Raw genomic sequence first — 19,483 nt, 5'->3', positions numbered from 1 at the left:
CATCTGCAGTGCCAGCCCCCACTGGAAGCCCTCCTCTGCACATGGCTGTCCTCCTACCTGAAGCTAGTGTCCCAGCCGACTTTGCTCAAGGGCCTAAAGACACACACAGCGTTGGGTATTCCTGCACCCCCTTACCACACTCATGCGGTTTGGCTCTGGGGGATCATGAGAGCAGAAGGGAGTCCCTGGGAAACAAGGCGCCCACCACCCATTTACCCTGTGCAGCATCCAGGCAAAAGGCAAGATGATTTGGGAGCCCGGCTCAGCCCTCTGTGGTGACTTCTGGAGGTGGCAGCTCCTCCTCTCTGTTAGGTGGCCCCTGCTGGATGCCAGGTGCATCACAGGGCACTGCACAGCAAAGCCCAGTCTGCTTGCTCGTCTTTCAGCACTTGGACAGCGACTCCCATGTTAGAGGGCCACCAGAAAGAGAAAGGGCAGCCAAGGACAGCCAGGTTTGGTTTTTCGAGGTAGGGTCTCACTTTAGCTCAGGCTGACCTGGAATTCACTATGTAGTTTCAGGGTGGCCTCGAACTCATGGTGATCCTCCTGCCTCTGCCTCCCGAGTACTGGAATTAAAGGCATGTGCCACCACACCCAGCTTCCAGATGTATTTTTATATCCACCTGGAAAAAATGGCAGGGGTTCTGCTGGCAGTCAGAAAGAGGCTTTTAAATTAAAGGGATTTTGTTTGTTTGCTTGCTTATAAAAAAAAAAAAGGAACTGGGCATGGTAGCGCACGCCTATTTAATCCCAGCACTCGCAGTAGGAGGGTCACCATGAGTTCAAGGCCATCCTGAGACTACATAGTGAATTCCAGGTCAGCCTGGGCTAGAGTGAGACCCTACCTTGAGAAACCAAAAAAGAAAAAAAAAGGTGGGGGTTGAGTTGCCTGCACCTGGCCCTTCTGGAACAGCCGCGAGAACAAAGCCTCTCGCCTTCCCTCCGCCCAGCCGCATGTCTGCTTCAGAAGCTCCCGCCCGCTCCTCCTCGTTGTCCAGATCCCATCTGTCCCAAGTGGACACCCGGTGCCTCCCTTGGCCCCGCGGTAGCCCTGCCCAGAAAGAGAGGCCTGGCAGGGATCGGGGACGTGCCCAAGGTCCCAGCCTGACTCCCAGGGCTGGGGTAACAAGGCTGTCCACACTGGGACGTTAGACAGCTCTGGAGCTACCGGTCCAAAGTCAAGGTGTGGCGGGCTAAGTCTGTAGCGTGCTTCTATCCCAGCTTCTGGTGACAGCTGGCAGTGTTTGGCACACTGATTTGTAGGCTTGCCACCTGGGCCCTGCCTGCATCTCCACATGGCACTGGCCCAGTGTGTGTGGCCTCTGAAGACACAGAGCTCCAGTGGCGCGGCGGGTTAGCGCGCAGCACTTACGTGAAGACAGTGCCGTCAGGTTCAGGTCTCCCACACCCCTCCCTGCTTTAAGCACGGGCACCTTCTGAGCTCTGCGGCGTCAAGATCTGACGCATCTTTTGGCAGACACAGTGCAAGTGTAACGGTCACTTCACAGTTGGGGGTCAGTGGCTCTTCCTAGTGTGTGCTTTTCGGGTTAATCTGAGCCCCACATCAACGTTTCAAGAGAGGCAGGCACCACTCATTTCCTGGTCTCTTACCACAGTCCCCCACCCCCACCCGGAGGCAGAGCCAAGGCTCCTGCTGGCACCCTGGTTGCTCTGTAGCCCACCAGGAGTGCCCAGGGCCGCCCCTCTAAAGCTCAGTACTCTGCAGAGAAAAGGGAGTTGCCAGGGTAGTGCGTATGAGAGTCCATTCCACACCAGCCACGTGCCCCACTGTGGGCTCTGTCACTTCCTCATTGTCCTGTGCTTCGGCGTGTCTTCGTGCTCGTGCCCTTTGAAACCTGGGAGGGCCACTTAAATTGTCCAAGTCTTGACACTGGGCTGCACAGGGTCTCTCCCCTGCCTGGCACGATGACTAGTGTCCAAGAACTCCTGTCCGCTGCCCTGTGTGGCCTGGGCTGTTTCCAGAGGTTGCGGAGAGCGTCCACGCGTGGTGGCTCAGCTGCAGAGCTGCCGTGTCAGAGAGAGCCCACCAGGGCCGTCTGGTTCTGTCCAGATGCGATGCCCAGGATAGCGCATCCATGGAGACAGGAAGTAGATCTGTGGTTACTATATCCTGGGTGCCCAGGGCAGAGAGAGCTAAGGTACATGTTTCTTTTGCAGGGTGATGGAATACTGTAAAATTCATATTAATGGTTATGTAACTAAATACACCAACAGTGTGTGAATTGGGCCTCAATATAAGTGTTAAAAACCAAAGGCCTGGGGCTGGGAGATGGCTTAGGGGATAAGCACCTGTCACTCAAGCCTGAGATCCAAGTTCATATCCCCAGAGCCCACATGAAAAACGGGAGGTCCTGATAGGCTTCTGTAACTCCAGCATGCTGACAGTGAGACGAGGGCCAGTGATCGGAGAATCTTCTGGAGACTTTGAGGTCAGCTAGGCTGGAGTAGGTGGGGAGGGGTAGACTGAAAGACTGCCTCCCATGAGGTAGGAGGCAAGGACTGACGCCAGAGAGCTGTCCTCTGACCTGCACACACACGACACGGCACACGTGTGTGAATACCCACAAGCAGGAACTAGACTTCTGAGGGCAGGAACAGCAGAAGGTGACAAGTAAGAGCCAATGGGAGGTCAGGCCAGAGCTGGCCTGGGAGCCAGGGCCCAACAGCCCGGTAAGGAAGCAGCTGAATGAGACGGGATGGATTCAAGAATGATTCCATCAGAGCCAGCAAAGGGAATGGTGAAGGACTGTGGGTTTCACCCAGTGACCAGGCACAGCTGGGCCAAAGCCACCAAGAGCCGGGTGGAAGGCCGGCCGCTAATGGGGTGCCCTTCACAGGGAGGATGTCCGGCCCAGGCACTAATTATAGCCCAGAGGTGGGTATATTGACTGCTCCGTCAGTTGCAGCTCTCCTTCTCTGGAAACAGCCCGCTAATGAAATAGATATGCCCAGCAGCTCCCCAAACCCTCGGTAGATCACCCCAGTCTTGGGCCAGAGCCCGCGTTCTTCCTCGGATAAGCTGGCAGGCAGTGGGAGTGCCGGGAAGTGCTCACGGCTTCCCGTAGCTCACGGGCTGCTGTTTCCTGTCCCTGCAGAAAGCCTTCAACGCCCTGTGTCATAGCACCCACTTGTACGGCCGCAGGCTGGTGCTGGAGTGGGCAGACTCTGAAGTGACCGTGCAGGCCCTGCGGCGGAAGACTGCCAAGCACTTCCAAGGTAGGAGTGGCCTAGGGTCTCCAGAGAGCTGCCCCACTCAGACAAGTGAAGCCCAGGCCCCAAGGCTCCCGCCACCCTGTGTGAGGGGACCGTGTGCACACGTGTGCAAGCTCTGGGGCCCGTTACCTTGCAGGTGGCTGGAGCACTGGGGCGAGGCAGGCAGGCAGGCAGGAGTAGTGTCTGTTTCCCATCATCTCCTGGCAGGGCCACAGCTAGCCGTCGTCAATCCAGGTTCCAAAGCCTCCCCGAGGCCTGGGGGTGCTGGCGGTACTTCCTGGTGGCCGAGCCAGGAACCGCACTGTCACCAGCCTCACTCTGCGCCCTCTGTGGGACCTTTGTGTATGTCTCTTTAAAGGGCTCTGCTCAGAGCTGCCACCACCTAGGTGGCACCCCGTGGGCTGCGGAGTCAATGACAGGAAGCCCTGGGTACTAGTATGTCTTGTGTTCTGGGCACCACGGCTGCGAAGCAGGGCTGTGGCTCTGCGGGAGGGCATGGCTTCATCAGTGGTCCAGGAAAGGCTGACGCAGATAGAGGAGCCCAAGGTTGTAGGGAGGCACAAGTCTGGTAAAAAGGAGGCCAGTGTGCCCAGACCTGAGGGCAGGCGGGGCGGAGAGGTCCCTGGACCTCACCTCCTCCAGAAGAGTGTGTGTGGCTGTTGGGTGAGAAGGAGGCGAGCAGCGGAGGGCAGCATTGGAGGCATACGGCACTCTTGAGCGCATTGTCCTCGCTGGGGTATCAGTGCCTCCTCCCTGATCCCACCTCCTCCCTGATCCCACCTCCTCCCCGATCCCGTATCGCCACCTCTGGTCCGTCCAGGCCGCAGAGTGCAGCAGCTGCTGGCGCCTGTGTGCCCACTGTGGGCCTCTTGGCTGTGTGATGTCTCTCCTGATAGGAGCTTATCCTTCCTCCCACCTCCAGAAGAGCTGGGGGCTGGGCTGGGAAGACCCTGTCTGCAGCCACACTGTGCTGAGATTTCAGGGGCAGCCACTCTTCCTCCTGCTTATCTCTGGATCAGGTTCCTCAGAGGGTCCTTTGTCGCTCCTGGGAGGGTTGAGGGAGGTTGCTTGCTGTGAGTGCTCATCCCCTGCTCATCTCTGTCAACCAAGCTCGGGCCAGAAATGAGTTGTCCCTCCTCCCAGCCAGGAAAGCTGAAAGAACCTCCCAGAGATTTTGCCATGGTTGGGTGGGGGAGCAGGGTGCAGTCTAGGTGACTGGTCTTGCCTGGGCTAAGAATTGGTGAAAGCATTCCAACAAGACTGCACCCCGAAAGTGTGCTGAGATAACAAGAGGTGGCTTGGACCGGGGAGGGCTCTGACCACAGCCAACAGGCCAAATCTTTAGAACCCACTCTTCACCCTCCCTCATTCTTCCTAAACCCACCCCCCCTCCAGTCACCCTTCCCACAGAGTGCATTGTTTTGAGCCCCGAGCCGGACCCTGTTCTTTGTGCATGCTATTCCCCAGTTGTAGAATGCCTACCACTTTACTTGGCTAACACTGAGGGTCTTGGGGACACTGCAGCATTTCCCTTCCTGACCACCAGTATCAGACAGTGTCCCACACAGAGGGAGGGCTTGTGGCATGGTAGTGGGGGTTGAGGGAGTCCAGGGCATGGCAGGTGGGCATCGGAGATCCGGGATCTCTGGAGGAACAGTGACTGAAGGGCGTGTGGACGGTGCACCAGGGAAGGGGCAGGTCAGTGTCCCAGTCAGACCAGGGTGGAGGACTGAGGTGGAGGACGGGAGTCCAAGAGCCCCCTCAGGGAGATGATGCTATTCCTCCTGGGTCAGGCGCTGAGGGAGACATGGAGTTTGGGGGTGAGGCAGCAGGTCAGCAAGTGTGCACCAGGAGGGCTGCCCAGGAGTCAGAGCCCCGAGGACAGGTTTGCATGGACTGCCAATGTACACGTCAGGCCTTCACTGATGACAGATGTTTAGACCAGCAGACCCAGCCTTCCTGCCCAATCCTTCCTGGACTGTGGACTTGGGCATGACCTGAGTTCAAGTCACAGGTGTGCCTCTTCCTGGCTCTCCCACCTTCCACTGTCCTGTGACTCACCTTACTCAGTACACAAGGTAATAAGCAAGGGCCATGGAGATACAGCGCACAGTAGGACCTCAGTCAGTGGAGTTGGGGACCAGTGTGTGTTCACGTTGCTGAGCCCACTGTGTCGTGTCCCTCCATCTTTTCTTCGTACTGTATACCTGAAGCCCACTTTCTCTCTGTGTCCGGATGGAAAAGGCCTCTCATCCATCGGAGCCCCAGTGAGCGCCCTTCTCCACGCGCGCTTAGTATGACCTCTGCGTTCCTCAGGCTCTGCCCCTGGGTACCCAACATTTATCAAACTCCTGCAGGGTGCCCGCCTCCCATGAGAGTCTGTGGCCTCCACAAAAACATGGTCGGCTTCTGCTTGTCTCCCCTGGCTTGGATGGGTCTCTGGCCTGGGGGAAGAGGCAGCTTTCAGGGCCCTGCGCTCCCCGATGGGATCCTTTGCTCTGAGGGCAGAAGGGGCTGTGGCTGGGTCCTGACCAGGGCAGCTCACTTCTCTTCCCTTTCGCCTTCTCTCTCTCCTCCTCCGGCTTTCTCCCCACATGTTCTTTGCGTCCTCCCTCCCTCCCCTGCCTCCTTCCACCCACTCACTGCTCTTTTCTCCTCTCTTGCCATCTGGGCTCCCACAGAGCCCCCAAAGAAAAAGCGGTCTGCGGTGTTGGACAGGATCCTGGAGCAGCTGGAACAGTGAGAACGATGAGGAGCAAACCCTTCAGCTGTGAGCTGGCACCACTGGGTATGTGGCTACTGGCTCTGGGGATGGGGCAGCCGCTCTGGCTGGCTACAGTGTGGGCTGGGGGCATGGCATGGTGTGGCAGCGGACCCTCCATGAGTCAGGGTGAAGGGGACAAGAGAAGATGCCCGGGTATCTGGCTCCAGGTATGTCACTGGTGACACATTCATAGTCACACTCCATGTGAGGAGGTCCCTTCATCTGCTCCTGAGATGGTACCTCCTGGATCCCTCCTGCAGTCCTGATGCCACTCAGGGACCTCAGTGCAGAAGGTCAGAGGCTCCGGAACTCAGGGACAGGGGGCACAGCCAGCCAGGAGCACGCAGGAGGATGCCTGCAGCGTGGCTTAGTTCTGTTTCCCAACCTTTACCTCCCTGCAGGGCAGCAGCGCGAGACCCCTCATAGCGTCTGGCCTGGAGACAGTGCATGGCTCAGGACCCTGAGCCTCAGCTCGGTTACCCAGGGGCCTCCCAGTGGCTCCTGTAACATCACACTCCAGGCCTTGGTACCAGGCTCACCGCTGGACTCTGCTGTCACCAGTATGTGCCACCCTCCATTGCCAGGTGGAGGCCCTATGACTATATCGAAGCCTCCCATAACCACCCTGCACCACCAGCCAGAGGGAGCAGGATACTAAGGAGCAAGGAGCCAAAGCCCTTCAGCCACCTGCGATTTGGTCCCAGCACTGCTGCTTCCAGTGTGACTGCAGACCCCCACGGTGCTGTCTTCTTGCCCCACGTGGTCTGTCCTCGGAGCCAGGGTGACTCGTGCCTGCCTCGGCCAGCCCCCTGGAGCTTAACCAACCAGCCCAAGTCAAGATGCTCCTCCCCGCTCGGCTGCTCTGTGGTGCTGGATTTGGGGGTGCTGGGCAGGGATCCGAGCAAGGGTCCAAGAGGCTTCTGACTTTATTCGGGAAACTTGGCATGTGGTTTTTTTCGTGGGGACCCAGCCCTGGTTTTCAGAATGGCCTGACCCCAAGCCAGACTACCAGCATTGAGGGCCACTTCCTGTGGGTGGAGAAGGCTCTCACCTGGCCGCAAGTGACCCGGGTCATACGATGAAGGACAAAGCCAAGAGGGGTGGCTCCTTCCCAGAGCCCAGGCCTCCCGTGGGGGGCTGGGCAGCGGGCATCAGCCACTGCACTAGGATGGCACAGTGTGACTGGAGGCTCCAGAGCAGAGCCCGCCCCGCGGCAGCTCAGTGCGAGCAGCAAGCCCTTGCCTGGACTCCGGCCTGTGCGAGCTCTCGGGAGCTCCGGAGGGCGGCTTCTCCAAGTCCTGGGCCCCCAGCTTGACGAAACAGTGAGCAGTGGCTTCATCACAGAGGGGCTGTGGGGCCACCCAAGGTCACCAGCGTGAAGGGCCCACAGTGAGCAGCAGAAAGGGGAGCCACCAGCTCCCAGCCAGAACTGGCTAGTGGGAGTGACGATGCCAGAGAGCACGTCACTCCTGCCCCAGCCGGTCCCCCAGACCCACCTTCATGGCACACCCATGGTAGGCTCAGCTCTCAGGCTGAGTATGGACAAAACCTTTCTAGGCCTTCCCTGGGCTCTGGAATGAGCCACCAGCCCCACCCTGGTTCCACAGTCCTGCCCTGTGGCCCTGCCACCAGCCCTGAGTGCATTGTGTCCTTCTGGGGGTCTGCCCCCACCCCGGGCCTACAGCGCTCTTCTAGGTCCCTGTTTGCTTCTCCTCGTCTCTCTGGAGATCTTCATCTCAGTCACACTGGTCCCCATCCAAATCACCCTCCACTGAGAGGGATGTCCCCTGGCCAGGTCATCCTCAGAAGACACAGTTGGATCCCATCCACACCCAGTCCTTTGTCCGGTCCCCCAAGGCTGGGATCACAGGTGTGCACCCCCCACACCCAGATCTGAAGGATGTTTGAAAGGATGAATAGGAGATTGTGGGTGGCCTGCAAACAAGAAGCAGAATAGAGGGGTTCAGGGCTTGGAGGGTGGAGCAGGCCTGCAGCGCCCATGTGCAGAGGCAGCGCCTCAGTGGGAGGGAGCCTGCGTGCGTGACATCATCACCCCCTGGGATTCCTCACAGAGCTGCAGCCCAGAACGGGTCCTGGTGGTTGAGAAGGGACACCCTAGTGCTTCTGTCCCCAGATCATTCACCATGCTTTCCACATGGAGTACAGGCCCTGCCTCAGCCTGGAGTTGAGGGAAGGAGCTGGCATTGCCTGGCTGGCAGCCTCACAGGGGAGGGTGGAGGCCATGAGGCAGGAGCTCAGGTTCCAACTCCAGCACTGTGGCTCTGTCAGCATTTTGTCACCTCTTGGTAAGGGGCAGGCACTTCAAGATAGCCACCCCCACTGCAGAGCCAGATAGGACCCTCATTCATTCAGTCGATCCTCGGGCACCTGTGGGGCATCCCCTGTGTTCCAGACATGTACTGTGCACCCATATGGGGGTTGGCAGGACAGAAACCTGGTCATTCCGCATTTTACACAAGGGCAGGGCTTGCTGGCTGGGCATCAGGGTCTGCCAGACTTCTAGACACACAAGTGGGGCAGCAGTCTCCAGCAGCCCCCTGCCTGGGTACCCTCTCTGCTGCCTCCCTGAACGGGCCCAGCCCTCTTCCCTCAGGCCACAGCCAGGGCGCTCGCTCTCGGGGTGTCTGGGACACGATCAGCTGGAGCCAGGCGTGCAGGCTTTGCTGAACAGAGCCAAGCTCTGTCTCAACATCTAATTCAGCTTGTTCGGCAGAGACAAATATGAAATGGTTGCCAGTCAAAATGTTCAAAGGACCAATAAGGGGCAGAGAGTGGCCGCTGAAACTTAAATTTTAATGAAAAATTACTTTAACCCTTTGGGACACCCTGCGGAAATAGAACACAGGCTCCTGGGGTTCCGTCTTTGTGTGTCTCAGGATCACCGGGGATTGGTAGGCATCTTTCTTTTGTTGCTCAGCAGTATGAAGGCTTGTTTCCTAGTGACAGACTCACCCACACCACAGGCGATTTTTCCCACTGGCTCCTGTGCTGTTGGGGCACCAGGTGCCTCCTTGGTCCTTTTGTTTTGGGGGGAGGGTATTTATAGCATTCAATTCATGAGGAAAAAACTGATTTCCAAATAACGTGTTTTTCTACATTTATTTTTGAGAACCTCCTATGTTGCCTGGTCTAGCTCAACTCCTGAGCTAAATCAACAGCAAGCTCCGGCCACATGCCTGCTGTTCTGTGGCAGGCGTGTTCCCTGGGGCCGACCCCATCCTTTATTTATTTGCGAGAGAAAGAGGCAGATAGAGAATGGGTGCACCAGGGCCTCCAGCCACTGCAAACAAGCTCCAGACGCGTGCACCCCCTTGCGCATCTGGCTTACATGGGTAGTAGGGAGTTGAGCCGAGGTGCTGGCTGGTGACATTTTAATGTGGGTCGATTTCAGCATGACACCTGGCCCAGGTGGGTTCCCGCACTCCTCACCTGTCCTCTCTGCAGCCCTTTGTCTTAGTTTTCCTTAAACCTCACCAGCTTCTGGATGAGCTGGTGTAGGGCTGCACCCCAAGAATTGGCAGAGCAGGACAGGGTTGTGTCCCCCCCCAACTTGGGCTATTGTGAAACCCTACCTCAGAAAAACAAAACAACCAAAGTATTACTGCAGGTTGTTTCCATGATCATCAGTTTTTGTTTATCTTATAAATGAGCTCATAGGACTGAGGAGGTGAGCATTTTTATATTTAGAAATGAACATAAAATATATGTTGTTGGCAAAAAGAAGTCAGGCATAGCGACACGCTACCATCAAGCCAGCACTTGGGAAATGGAAGCAGGACGATTGGTAATTGCTAGTCATTCTTGACTACATGTCAGGTTGAAGACCAGCTTGAGCTACATGGAACCCAGTCTCAAAGAACAAAAAAAAAGGGTGAGGTGATTGTGCTAAAGGCACTTGCTTGCACACACTGCTAGCTCACGTTTGATTCCCCTGGTACTCACGTACAGCCAGATGCCCAAAGTGGCTTATGCATCTGGAGTTTGTTTGCAGTGGCAAGAGGCTCTGGCACATCCATTAACTCTTTCTCCTTGCAAATAATTTTTTTTAAAAAGTCTAAAAAGAAGAACATGGGCTGGAGAGATGGCTTAGCTAAGGCACTTGCCTGCAAAGCGTAATGACCCAGGTTCAATTTCCCAGTCCCCATGTAAGCCAAATGCACAGCGTGGCACATGCATCTGGACTTTGTTTGCAGTGACTAGAGGTCCTGGTGTGCATGCATGTGCTCACACGCTCTCTCTCTCTTCAAATATTTGTTTATTTGAGAGAGAGTGGGTGTAGCAGGTCCTCTAGCTGCTGCAAATGAACTCCAGGTGCATGCACTCCCTTGTGCATGTGGCTTACATAGACTGGGGAATTGAACCTGGGTCCTTTGGCTTTGCAGGTAAGTGCCTTAATCACTAAGCCATCTCTCCAGCCTGTCTGCTTGCAGATAAACACAGTCCTTGTGTGCTTGCATAAAAGAAGACCAAGGACAGCTATGGCTTCTAAGTAGCAAAGACAAGACTCGGGTGCAGTGCCTGCCTTGCATGTATGAGAAACCCTAGGTTCAGTCCCCAGTACGGGCAACAAACAAACAAAAAGTAACACGTTGTCCAGCTGAATCACCATCAGTAAGAGTCTCCTGGGTAATTGAAATCTATTAGTGATTTCCAAGACTCTTCATATATTATCTTCATCTTTCTTATCAAACCATGGTCACATTTTTTTTTTTTTGGTTTTTTTTTTGGTTTTTCGAGGTAGGGTCTCACTGTAGCCCAGGCTGACCTGGAATTCACTATGGAGTCTCAGGGTGGCTTTGAACTCACGACAATCCTTCTACCTCTGCCTCCTGAGTGCTGGGATTAAAGGTGTGCGCCACCACGCCCAGCCCATGGTCACATTTTATATTGGTGAATTTACTGGCAGAAGAAATAAAACAAAGGCTCATAATCCATGCTTTAGTTAAATAATCAGCCTCCAAAAAAAATCATATATTTCATAAAGAATCTCTTTTTTTTTAAGCTAGGGTCTCACTCTAGCCCAGACTGCCCTAGAATTCATTCTGTAGTTCCAGGATGGCCTTAAACTCACAGTAATTCTCCTACCTGTGCCAAGTGCTGGGAGTAAAGGCATGTGCTTCCATGCCCAGTTTATGATGAATCTAAGTGCTTTATCAATCCTGCCCAGGTACAGTCTACTATTGGGAGAGTCTACAGTCCCTAGAGCCATAGCATGAGGGAAGAGACATTTAAACTCCTCTCTCTATATATGTATGTTTGTTTTTGTTTTTTGTTGGTTTGTTTGTTTTTTGTTTTGTATTTTGAGGTAGGGTTTCACTCTAGCCCAGGCTGACCTGGAATTCACTCTGTAGTCTCAGGGTGACCTCGAACGCATGGCAATCATCCTACCTCTGCCTCCCAAGTGCTGGGATGAAAGGTGTGCGCAACCATGCCTGGCCCTCTTAATTTTTAATTTGAGATGGTGTTTTACTAAGTAGTGCAAGCTGGTCTTCAGCACACACTGTAGTTCAGGCAGACCTTGAGTTTTGGGGGGAGTGGGAGGAGCAGTGTCAGGGAGTGGACCCAGAGTCTCATACATGCTTGACAGTCACTGACACTGAACTCTCCACTTCCAGGAGGCTTGGAGAATTTAAATCCCTCTGCCTCTGCCTTCCAAGTAGCTGGAGCTGCAGGCCTTGTACCATCAGGCGTGGCTTGTCTTGGCATTTTATAAATTGACTCCTTTTTCTCAAAAGTGCTCACAGTTATATCCTTGTTCCAGATTCATAGTTATTCTTCTGTCTTTAAGTTTATATATGCATACATAAGTGTATATAAATTTGAAATGTTTTTATTTATTTGTAAGCAGAGAAGAGACACAGAATGGCCGCACCAGGGCCTGCAGCCACTGCAAACAAACTCCAGTTGCATGAGCAGCTTTGCATGTGACTTTTCATGGGTACAGTCATGGCAGACTGCTTGGTGGGTCTGGGGAAACTGGACGTCAGTACTGCATGGTGGGTCTGCATATACAAACCCTCTAAGAATGCATGTTGCGTCTACAGACACAGTACGTCTACTCAGACTGCATGGTGGGTCTGTGGAGACAGGACATCACTTCGGACTGCACTGTGGATCTCTGGAGACAGTACATCACGTCATACTGCAAGGTGGGTCTTTGGAGGAAGGACATCACCTCAGACTGCAGGGTAGGTCTGTGGAGACAGGACATCACGCGAGACTGCATGGTGGATGTGTGGAGATAGGAAGTCATATCATAAATTGCATGGTGGGTCTGTGGAGACAGGACTCACATCATAGTGCACTATGGGTCTGTGGAGACAGGATGTCACCTCAGACTGCACAGTGGGTCTCTGAAGACAGGATGTCACATCGGACTGCACGGTGGGTGGAGACAGAACCTCTTGTCGCACTGCATGGTGCGTCTGGAGACATTACCTCATGTAATACTGCAAGGTGGGTCTATGGAGCCAGGACCTCACATCCGATTGCCTGGTTAGTCTCTAGAGACAGGACAATATGTCCCACTGCAGGGTGGATCTGTGGAGACAGGACATCATATTGGAGTGCACTGTGAGTCTGTGGAGACAGGACATCATGTAATACTGCATGGTGGGTCTGGGGAGACAGGATGTCACGTAGGACTGCAGAGTGGATCTGCGCAGAGAGAACGTCATGTCAGCCTGCAGAGTGGGTCTGTGGAGACAGGAAGTCACGTCGACTGCACAGTGGGTGTGTGGAGAGAGGACGTCTTGTCAGACTGCATGGTGTGTCTGTGGAGACATTACCTCATGTAATACTGCAAGGTGGGTTTGTGGTGACAGGACCTCACATCGGACTGCCTGGAGTTTCTCTAGAGACAGGACATCACGTGACACTGCAGCGGGGGCGTGGTCTTTGGAGACAGGATATCATGTCAGACTGCATGGTGGGTCTGTTGAGAGAGGATGTCACCTCAGACTGCACAGTGGGTCTATGTAGACAGGACATCACGTGAGAATACAGGGTGGGTATGTGGAGACAGGATGTCACCTCATACTACACGATGGGTCTATGGAGACAGGATGTCACATTGGACTGCATGGTGGGTGTGTGGAGACAGGACATCACCTCAGACTGCGTGCATAGTCTGTGGAGGTAAGACCTCACGTCAGGCTGCACGGTGAGTCTGTGGAGACAGGACATCACACTGAACTGCAAGGTGGGTCTGTTGAGACAGGACGTCATGTTAGACTGCATGGTGGGTCTGTGGAGACATTTCCTTATGTAATACTGCAAGGTGGATCTCTAGAGACAGAACATAATGTCACACTGCAAGGTGGGTCTGTGCAGACAGGAAGTTAAGTTGGTCTGCATGGTGGGTCTGTGGAAACAGGAAGTCACATCGACTGCATGGTAGGTGTGTGGAGACAGGACGTCTTGTTGGACTGTAGGGTGCATCTGTGGAGACATTACCTCATGTAATACTGCAGGGTGGGTTTGTGGAGACAGGACCTCACATAGGACTGCCTGGTGGCCCTCTAGAGACAGGACATCGCGGGACACTGCAGGAGGGTCGTCTGTCGTGACAGGACATCAGCTTGGACTGCATGGTGGGTCTGTGGAGACAGGGCATCACGTCAGACAGCAGTGTGGGGCTTTGGAGACAGGATGTCATGTCAGACTGCGTGGTGGGTCTGTGGAGACAGAACGTCACCTCAAACCACACTGTGGGTCTATGGAGACAGAACTTCATGTGAGAATACAGGGTGGGTCCGAGTTGACAGGACGTCCCCTCAGACTGCACGGTGGTTTGTGGAGACAGGCCATGTGTTCTCTCCAGGCTCTGGGAGAAGCGGATGCAGGAGGAGCAGCAAGGAGAGGGGAGCTGGCAGAAGAGGGTCCCATGATGACTGCTCAGGAGGGTCTTATCTTGCCTCTTCGGCCACGCATACACGGTATACACAAGGTTGTGTCTTCTGGCGTGACGGGGTCGTCATCGTCTGCACTGATGTCCACCGCTTGCTGTGGGGACACGCGCTTCTGGAAGAGGTGGCGGGTCCAGGCGGGCCGGCGGTGAAACGTTCTGCTCAGGCAGCTCTGGATCCTGCCCCGCAAGGCCTTCAGGCAGCTGCGCAGGCCCCGGCTCGCGGGCTCAGTGTCCCCTCCCGCGGTGCTGGCCGTCGGCTGCGGGAGCTCCAGCCACCTCCCTGGCTCCTGGCTGCCCTGGGTTGATGCTGCCAGCTTGCGTTCTTTCGCCTTGGGGCTGATGGTGTGCTGCGGGGCCTTGGGACGGCGGTCCTTAGTCACAGGCCCTGCCTTCTGCGGGAGCTGTGGACCGGGGCCGGGACAGAGGGAGGCTGCAGCGGTGTAGGGGCGAGCACGTTCAGGACGCGGCTTGGCAGTGGTCCTCTTCTCTGGCCGGGATGTGTACAGGTCGGGTAGACTGGCACTGCTGAACTCCTCATGCTCTGCCCGCTGCCTGTCCTCAGGCTGTTCCGATGCCGATAAGGCCAGAGACAGTGTGCGGAAGCCAGGCTCGGGATGTTTCCTCTTGGGGGGCATCGGGAAGGCAGCGGGCTCAGAGGTGCTGGGGAAAGGCGTCGATCCTGGCCAGACAGGCTTGTCTTCAGCCTTCTGCCTCATCGTGTCCTGTTTCTGGGATTGTAAAATGAGGTACGTGGCCATGATCTCATCGTACTTGTTTTTCTGGATAGCTTTGAGGATGTTGTCTTCGTTGAATTTCATGAATCCCATGGCTGATATGATGTTCCTGTCCAGCTCTCTAGGGAGTGGTTTGGGATTATCTGAACCCCCTTGGCCCTGCTGGAGCCAAGGGTGGGTCCTAATTTGAGTTGTTGGCCTGCGTTTTGGATCTACTGTCAGTAACTGCCTAATGAGGTCCTTTAATTCAGCCGAGAGGCCTTCGGGTAGCTTGTAATCCCCCGTTATGATTTTCAGGCAGAGTTTCCCGCGCACGTCGGAGTTAAAAGGGATGGTCCCGGTCACCATGTAGTAGAGAAGGACCCCCAGGGACCACATGTCCTTTTTCGGGCCGTCGTAGGCTTCGAAAGAGATAGCTTCTGGAGGCATGTACTTGTACGTGCCACAAAACTTGCGCAGCATCTGTCCTGGCCAAAACCGGCTGGCCAGGCCGAAGTCTATGACTGTGACCTTGCCCCCGTCGTCCACCATGATGTTGTCCGGCTTTATGTCTTGATGCACTATGCCGAGGCTGTGGCAGTAGAAGATGGCATCTATGATTTGTCTGAACATCTGGCGGGCCTCGTCCTCCTGCAGGCAGCCCTTCATGGAGATGTGTTCCAGCAGCTCATTCTGACAGAACTCTAGAACTAAGTAGACGTTGTCTTTCGTGTCAACTATCTGAAATAGCGACACCGTGTTGGGGTGTGCCAGCATCTTCATTATTTCCACCTCCTGTAGAACTGCGCGAATTCTCCGCCGCTTCTCCAGGACCTTGATGGCCACCGTGACTCCTGTGGAGCGGTGGCGAGCCTTTCGGACGCTCGAATAGGCGCCCGTGCCGATGACGCCCAGGTCCTCGTACTGAGACCACAGGGTCTCCTCCGTCAGAGACATCGTAGCAGAGCTACGAATACCAAAGAAAATGTTAAAGTAAAAGGTAAAGGAAATAGGTAGCTAACAAAAGAAAGTAAAATAAACAATCAAAATAAAAATCAAAACTGGAAACCAATCAATGATAAAACAAATCCCACACCAAAGTCTACCCAAAGAAAATGAAACAAAAATAAAATTTAAAGGGGCCAAAAAAAAAAAAGTTTAAAGGCAAAAAGCCAAAAGCAAAAGAACAAAAATAAAGATAAAAGCAAAAGAGGAAATGAAGGATGTAGTTAACAAAAGAAAGCAAAATAAAAAATCAAAATAAAAATCAAAACTGAAAAGCAAGCTGGAATAAAACAAATCCCACACCAAAGTCTACCCAAAGCAAACGAACCAGAAAGTAAATGCCAAAGAGCCAAAAAAATAAAGTCAAAGGCCAAAAGCCAAAAGCAAAAGAACAAAAATAAAGATAAAAGTAAAAAAGGAAATGAAAGATGTAGTTAACAAAAGAAAGCAAAATAAAAAATCAAAATAAAAATCAAAACTGAAAAGCAAGCTGGAATAAAACAAATCCCACACCAAAGTCTACCCAAAGAAAATGAAACAAAAATAAAATTTAAAGGGGCCAAAAAAAAAAAAAGTTTAAAGGCAAAAAGCCAAAAGCAAAAGAACAAAAATAAAGATAAAAGTAAAAGAGGAAATGAAGGATGTAGTTAACAAAAGAAAGCAAAATAAAAAATCAAAATAAAAATCAAAACTGAAAACCAAGCTGGAATAAAACAAATCCCACACCAAAGTCTACCCAAAGCAAACGGACCAGAAAGTAAATGCCAAAGAGCCAAAAAAATAAAGTCAAAGGCAAAAAGCCAAAACAAAAGAACAAAACTAAAGATAAAAGTAAAAGAGGAAATGAAGGATGTAGTTAACAAAAGAAAGCAAAATAAAAAATCAAAATAAAAATCAAAACTGAAAAGCAAGCTGGAATAAAACAAATCCCACACCAAAGTCTACCCAAAGAAAATGAAACAAAAATAAAATTTAAAGGGGCCAAAAAAAAAAAGTTTAAAGGCAAAAAGCCAAAAGCAAAAGAACAAAAATAAAGACAAAAGTAAAAGAGGAAATGAAGGATGTAGTTAACAAAAGAAAGCAAAACAAAAAATCAAAATAAAAATCAAAACTGAAAACCAAGCTGGAATAAAACAAATCCCACACCAAAGTCTACCCAAAGCAAACGAACCAGAAAGTAAATGCCAAAGAGCCAAAAAAAATAAATTCAAAGGCAAAAAGCCAAAACAAAAGAACAAAAATAAAGATAAAAGTAAAAGAGGAAATGAAGGATGTAGTTAACAAAAGAAAGCAAAATAAAAAATCAAAATAAAAATCAAAACTGAAAAGCAAGCTGGAATAAAACAAATCCCACACCAAAGTCTACCCAAAGCAAACGAACCAGAAAGTAAATGCCAAAGAGCCAAAAAAATAAAGTCAAAGGCCAAAAGCCAAAAGCAAAAGAACAAAAATAAAGATAAAAGTAAAAAAGGAAATGAAAGATGTACTTAACAAAAGAAAGTAAAATAAAAAATCAAAATAAAAATCAAAACTGAAAACCAAGCTGGAATAAAACAAATCCCTCACCAAAGTCTACCCAAAGAAAATGAACCAGAAAGTAAATTCAAAAGAGCCAAAAAAATAAAATTAAAAGGCAAAAAGCCAAAAGCAAAAAAAACACAAAAAACTCTACCTTCTCCTCTCCTCTCCTCTCCTCTCCCCTCCCCTCCCCTCCTCTCCTCTCCTCTCCTCTCCTCTCTCTTCTCCTCTACCCTCCTCTCCTCACCTCTCTTCCTCCCCTCCTCTCCTGTCCTCTCTCCTCCTTTCTCCTCCTCTCTCCTCTCCTCCTCTCTCCTCTCCTCTCCTCTCCTCTCCTCTCCTCTCCTCTCCTCTCCTCTCCTCTCCTCTCCTCTCAATAATCGCAAATATCTCCCCACCAACTCTCCTCAGTCCGGGTCCACTCTCTCTATCCTCTCTCTCTCTCTCTCTCTCTCTCTCTCTCTCTCTCCTCTCTATTGGCCCGGACAAATCCAGGGCCCTCCAGGCCTCCTTATATCTGCTTTTGGGGGGACTACCTCACAATGGCCCCACCCATCTGAGGTCATAGAGAACATGGACTGGACCAATCACAGGTGGCCATGACCAACATTCACAGAAGGGACCTTGACAGTGTGGGGTTCAGGTGGGCCGCAGAGGTTCACATTGAGGCTTGGGGAAATTAAAGCCCCGAGGATGCTTCATGTCCTTTGGGCTCCTCGCTGACACCTGTGATCCCTTCTGTTTCACAGATCTCTTGGTTTCTCCACTGGCCAGGCTACCTCCCTCTCATTCTCAGTGATGGTCTCAAGCACGTGCTGCCCCTTCCCTGATACTGTCCGGCGTGTTCTGCTCATAAAACCCAACCCAGTGTCTGTTAACATCTAAGAAGTTGATGTGAAGATCCCTTTCTTGGTTTGATTTCTAAGATAGTTTTATTTAATCCCCAAACATTTCCCATTCAACGCACTATATTAATGGTGTCATTTTGTGTGTCTATGAAGGTATTCAGCTAAACATGACTGGCCATATTGGCTGTGGCCATACTGAGTGGCCACATGGCCTGCCACGTGACCCTGGCATTTATCCCTAGTCCTGTAGGACAGAGTCTCCAGGGTTGTCAGTGGAATATGCTGTTGACAGCTGATACATAAACTGCTTTTTAAATTTTTCCGTCCTTGTTTCTACCACTTCCAGTGCCCTGTCCTTGCTCAGGGAAGAGGCTGTAAGTTGCTTTTCTGATAAGGTGCTTTGTGGGAATTGAACTCAGGGTACACACACCTGCACATGTCTGCACTCACACGGTATTAACATACATGTGTACACCATACATATGCACACACGTATGGAAACTATAAGATGGTGATTACTGTACTATACATGATATCTGGGAAGAAGAAAGAGCAGTAGCCAATGCCTGGTAGCATCTTCCATCTTTGGCATGCTCACCTGTCTTCGGTCACTCTTCTAGACTCAACCCAAAGGTTCACTTTCCACCACCTGAGGCAGCTCAACCTGAAAGTGTCAGGGCAGCAGTGTCGGAGTGGACACCCTGAGCGGGCAGCTCCTGAACAGAGGCAGAGGTCGGTGTGTGCAAACCTCTCAGCTCCATTGGTCTTCGCTGTGACAAGTGACGTGGGTGAGTGTGTGCGAACCTCAGCTCGCTTACTCCTCAGGGCACCGCGTGGGTATATGAGCTGTGCTTGCTCCTCGGTGCCAACAGGAATGGGGCTTGCTTCCCATCACAGGCATTGACTAGAGAACTTGCACATCGTCTCGCCACGGTGTCTCCCGACGTCACCTCTCAAGTAGAGCACTCACATCCTCGTCTCGGCGTCATCCGGATCTTGAGGATGGAAATGGCTGTCTGAGGATCCTGGCAGTGTCCCCAATATTGCCTAACAGTGAGCGCTTCAGAAACGTGGACAGGCCTCTCACATGCCGCAGACTCATCTCCTGCACTCGGCACTCACAAGGTTTCCTGGCGTAGACCTGAGCGTTATCAGTCCTTTTTGGCAGGTGAGAGCTAACTGAGGTGCCGGGATCCCTGCAAAGTTACCACGTCCTCTGTGTCACATCCAGAGCCTGAGATCAGATTTCTTCAGCTCACAGTTTGAGGACACATCCTCTGTGCCACAGTGTCTCCTGGTCTTTTGTTTCCCTTGTCTAGAGAGAGGAGACATGGGGCGGGGGAGGAGAAAAGATACTTGTCTTTGCTGTCCTGAGGGGGAGCGTTCCCACTTCTGTGAAGCTTCAGCAGGGAGGTGCTGGGCAGTTGTCAGGGCCAGGAGCACCAGGGAGGCGGGGAGGGAGGTGAGTCAG

The 19,483-nt window shown here is 52.5% G+C and overlaps 3 protein-coding genes and 1 long non-coding RNA gene across 4 annotated transcripts in view; 2 read left to right on the top strand and 2 right to left on the bottom strand.

The window, feature by feature from the left end:
* Nucleotides 1-6,017, top strand: part of LOC123454134 (probable RNA-binding protein 19) — a 51,095-nt gene extending 45,078 nt beyond the window's left edge. Inside the window, 3 exon segments of the mRNA XM_045132415.1 lie at nucleotides 3,117-3,237; nucleotides 5,916-5,970; nucleotides 5,972-6,017. Coding sequence (XP_044988350.1) covers nucleotides 3,117-3,237; nucleotides 5,916-5,970; nucleotides 5,972-6,008 — 213 coding nt within the window. The 3' untranslated portion in view covers nucleotides 6,009-6,017.
* A 387-nt stretch (nucleotides 6,018-6,404) lies between these two features.
* On the top strand, nucleotides 6,405-14,133 carry LOC123454135. Its single transcript, XM_045132416.1, has 3 exons — nucleotides 6,405-7,868; nucleotides 12,064-12,168; nucleotides 13,842-14,133. The coding sequence occupies exons 1-3, from the start codon at nucleotides 7,575-7,577 to the stop codon at nucleotides 14,076-14,078; spliced, it is 636 nt and encodes a 211-aa protein (XP_044988351.1). The 5' UTR covers nucleotides 6,405-7,574; the 3' UTR covers nucleotides 14,079-14,133.
* On the bottom strand, nucleotides 11,938-14,156 carry LOC123454137. Its single transcript, XR_006633182.1, has 5 exons — nucleotides 13,716-14,156; nucleotides 13,475-13,617; nucleotides 12,808-12,953; nucleotides 12,458-12,559; nucleotides 11,938-12,213 (listed from the first exon to the last, which is right to left on the bottom strand). It is a non-coding gene; the product is annotated as an uncharacterized LOC123454137 (long non-coding RNA).
* Nucleotides 14,154-19,001, bottom strand: LOC101603707 (sperm motility kinase 2B-like). The gene is made up of 3 exons (XM_045132114.1): nucleotides 18,611-19,001; nucleotides 14,248-15,608; nucleotides 14,154-14,185 (listed from the first exon to the last, which is right to left on the bottom strand). The coding sequence occupies exons 2-3, from the start codon at nucleotides 15,596-15,598 to the stop codon at nucleotides 14,154-14,156; spliced, it is 1,383 nt and encodes a 460-aa protein (XP_044988049.1). The 5' UTR covers nucleotides 15,599-15,608; nucleotides 18,611-19,001.
* Between the last annotated feature and the right edge of the window lie 482 nt (nucleotides 19,002-19,483).

The sequence above is a fragment of the Jaculus jaculus genome, chromosome 13 (genome assembly GCF_020740685.1).
Source record: "Jaculus jaculus isolate mJacJac1 chromosome 13, mJacJac1.mat.Y.cur, whole genome shotgun sequence".
NCBI classification, from domain to species: domain Eukaryota; kingdom Metazoa; phylum Chordata; class Mammalia; order Rodentia; family Dipodidae; genus Jaculus; species Jaculus jaculus.
This window is presented reverse-complemented; position numbering and strand designations above follow the sequence as displayed.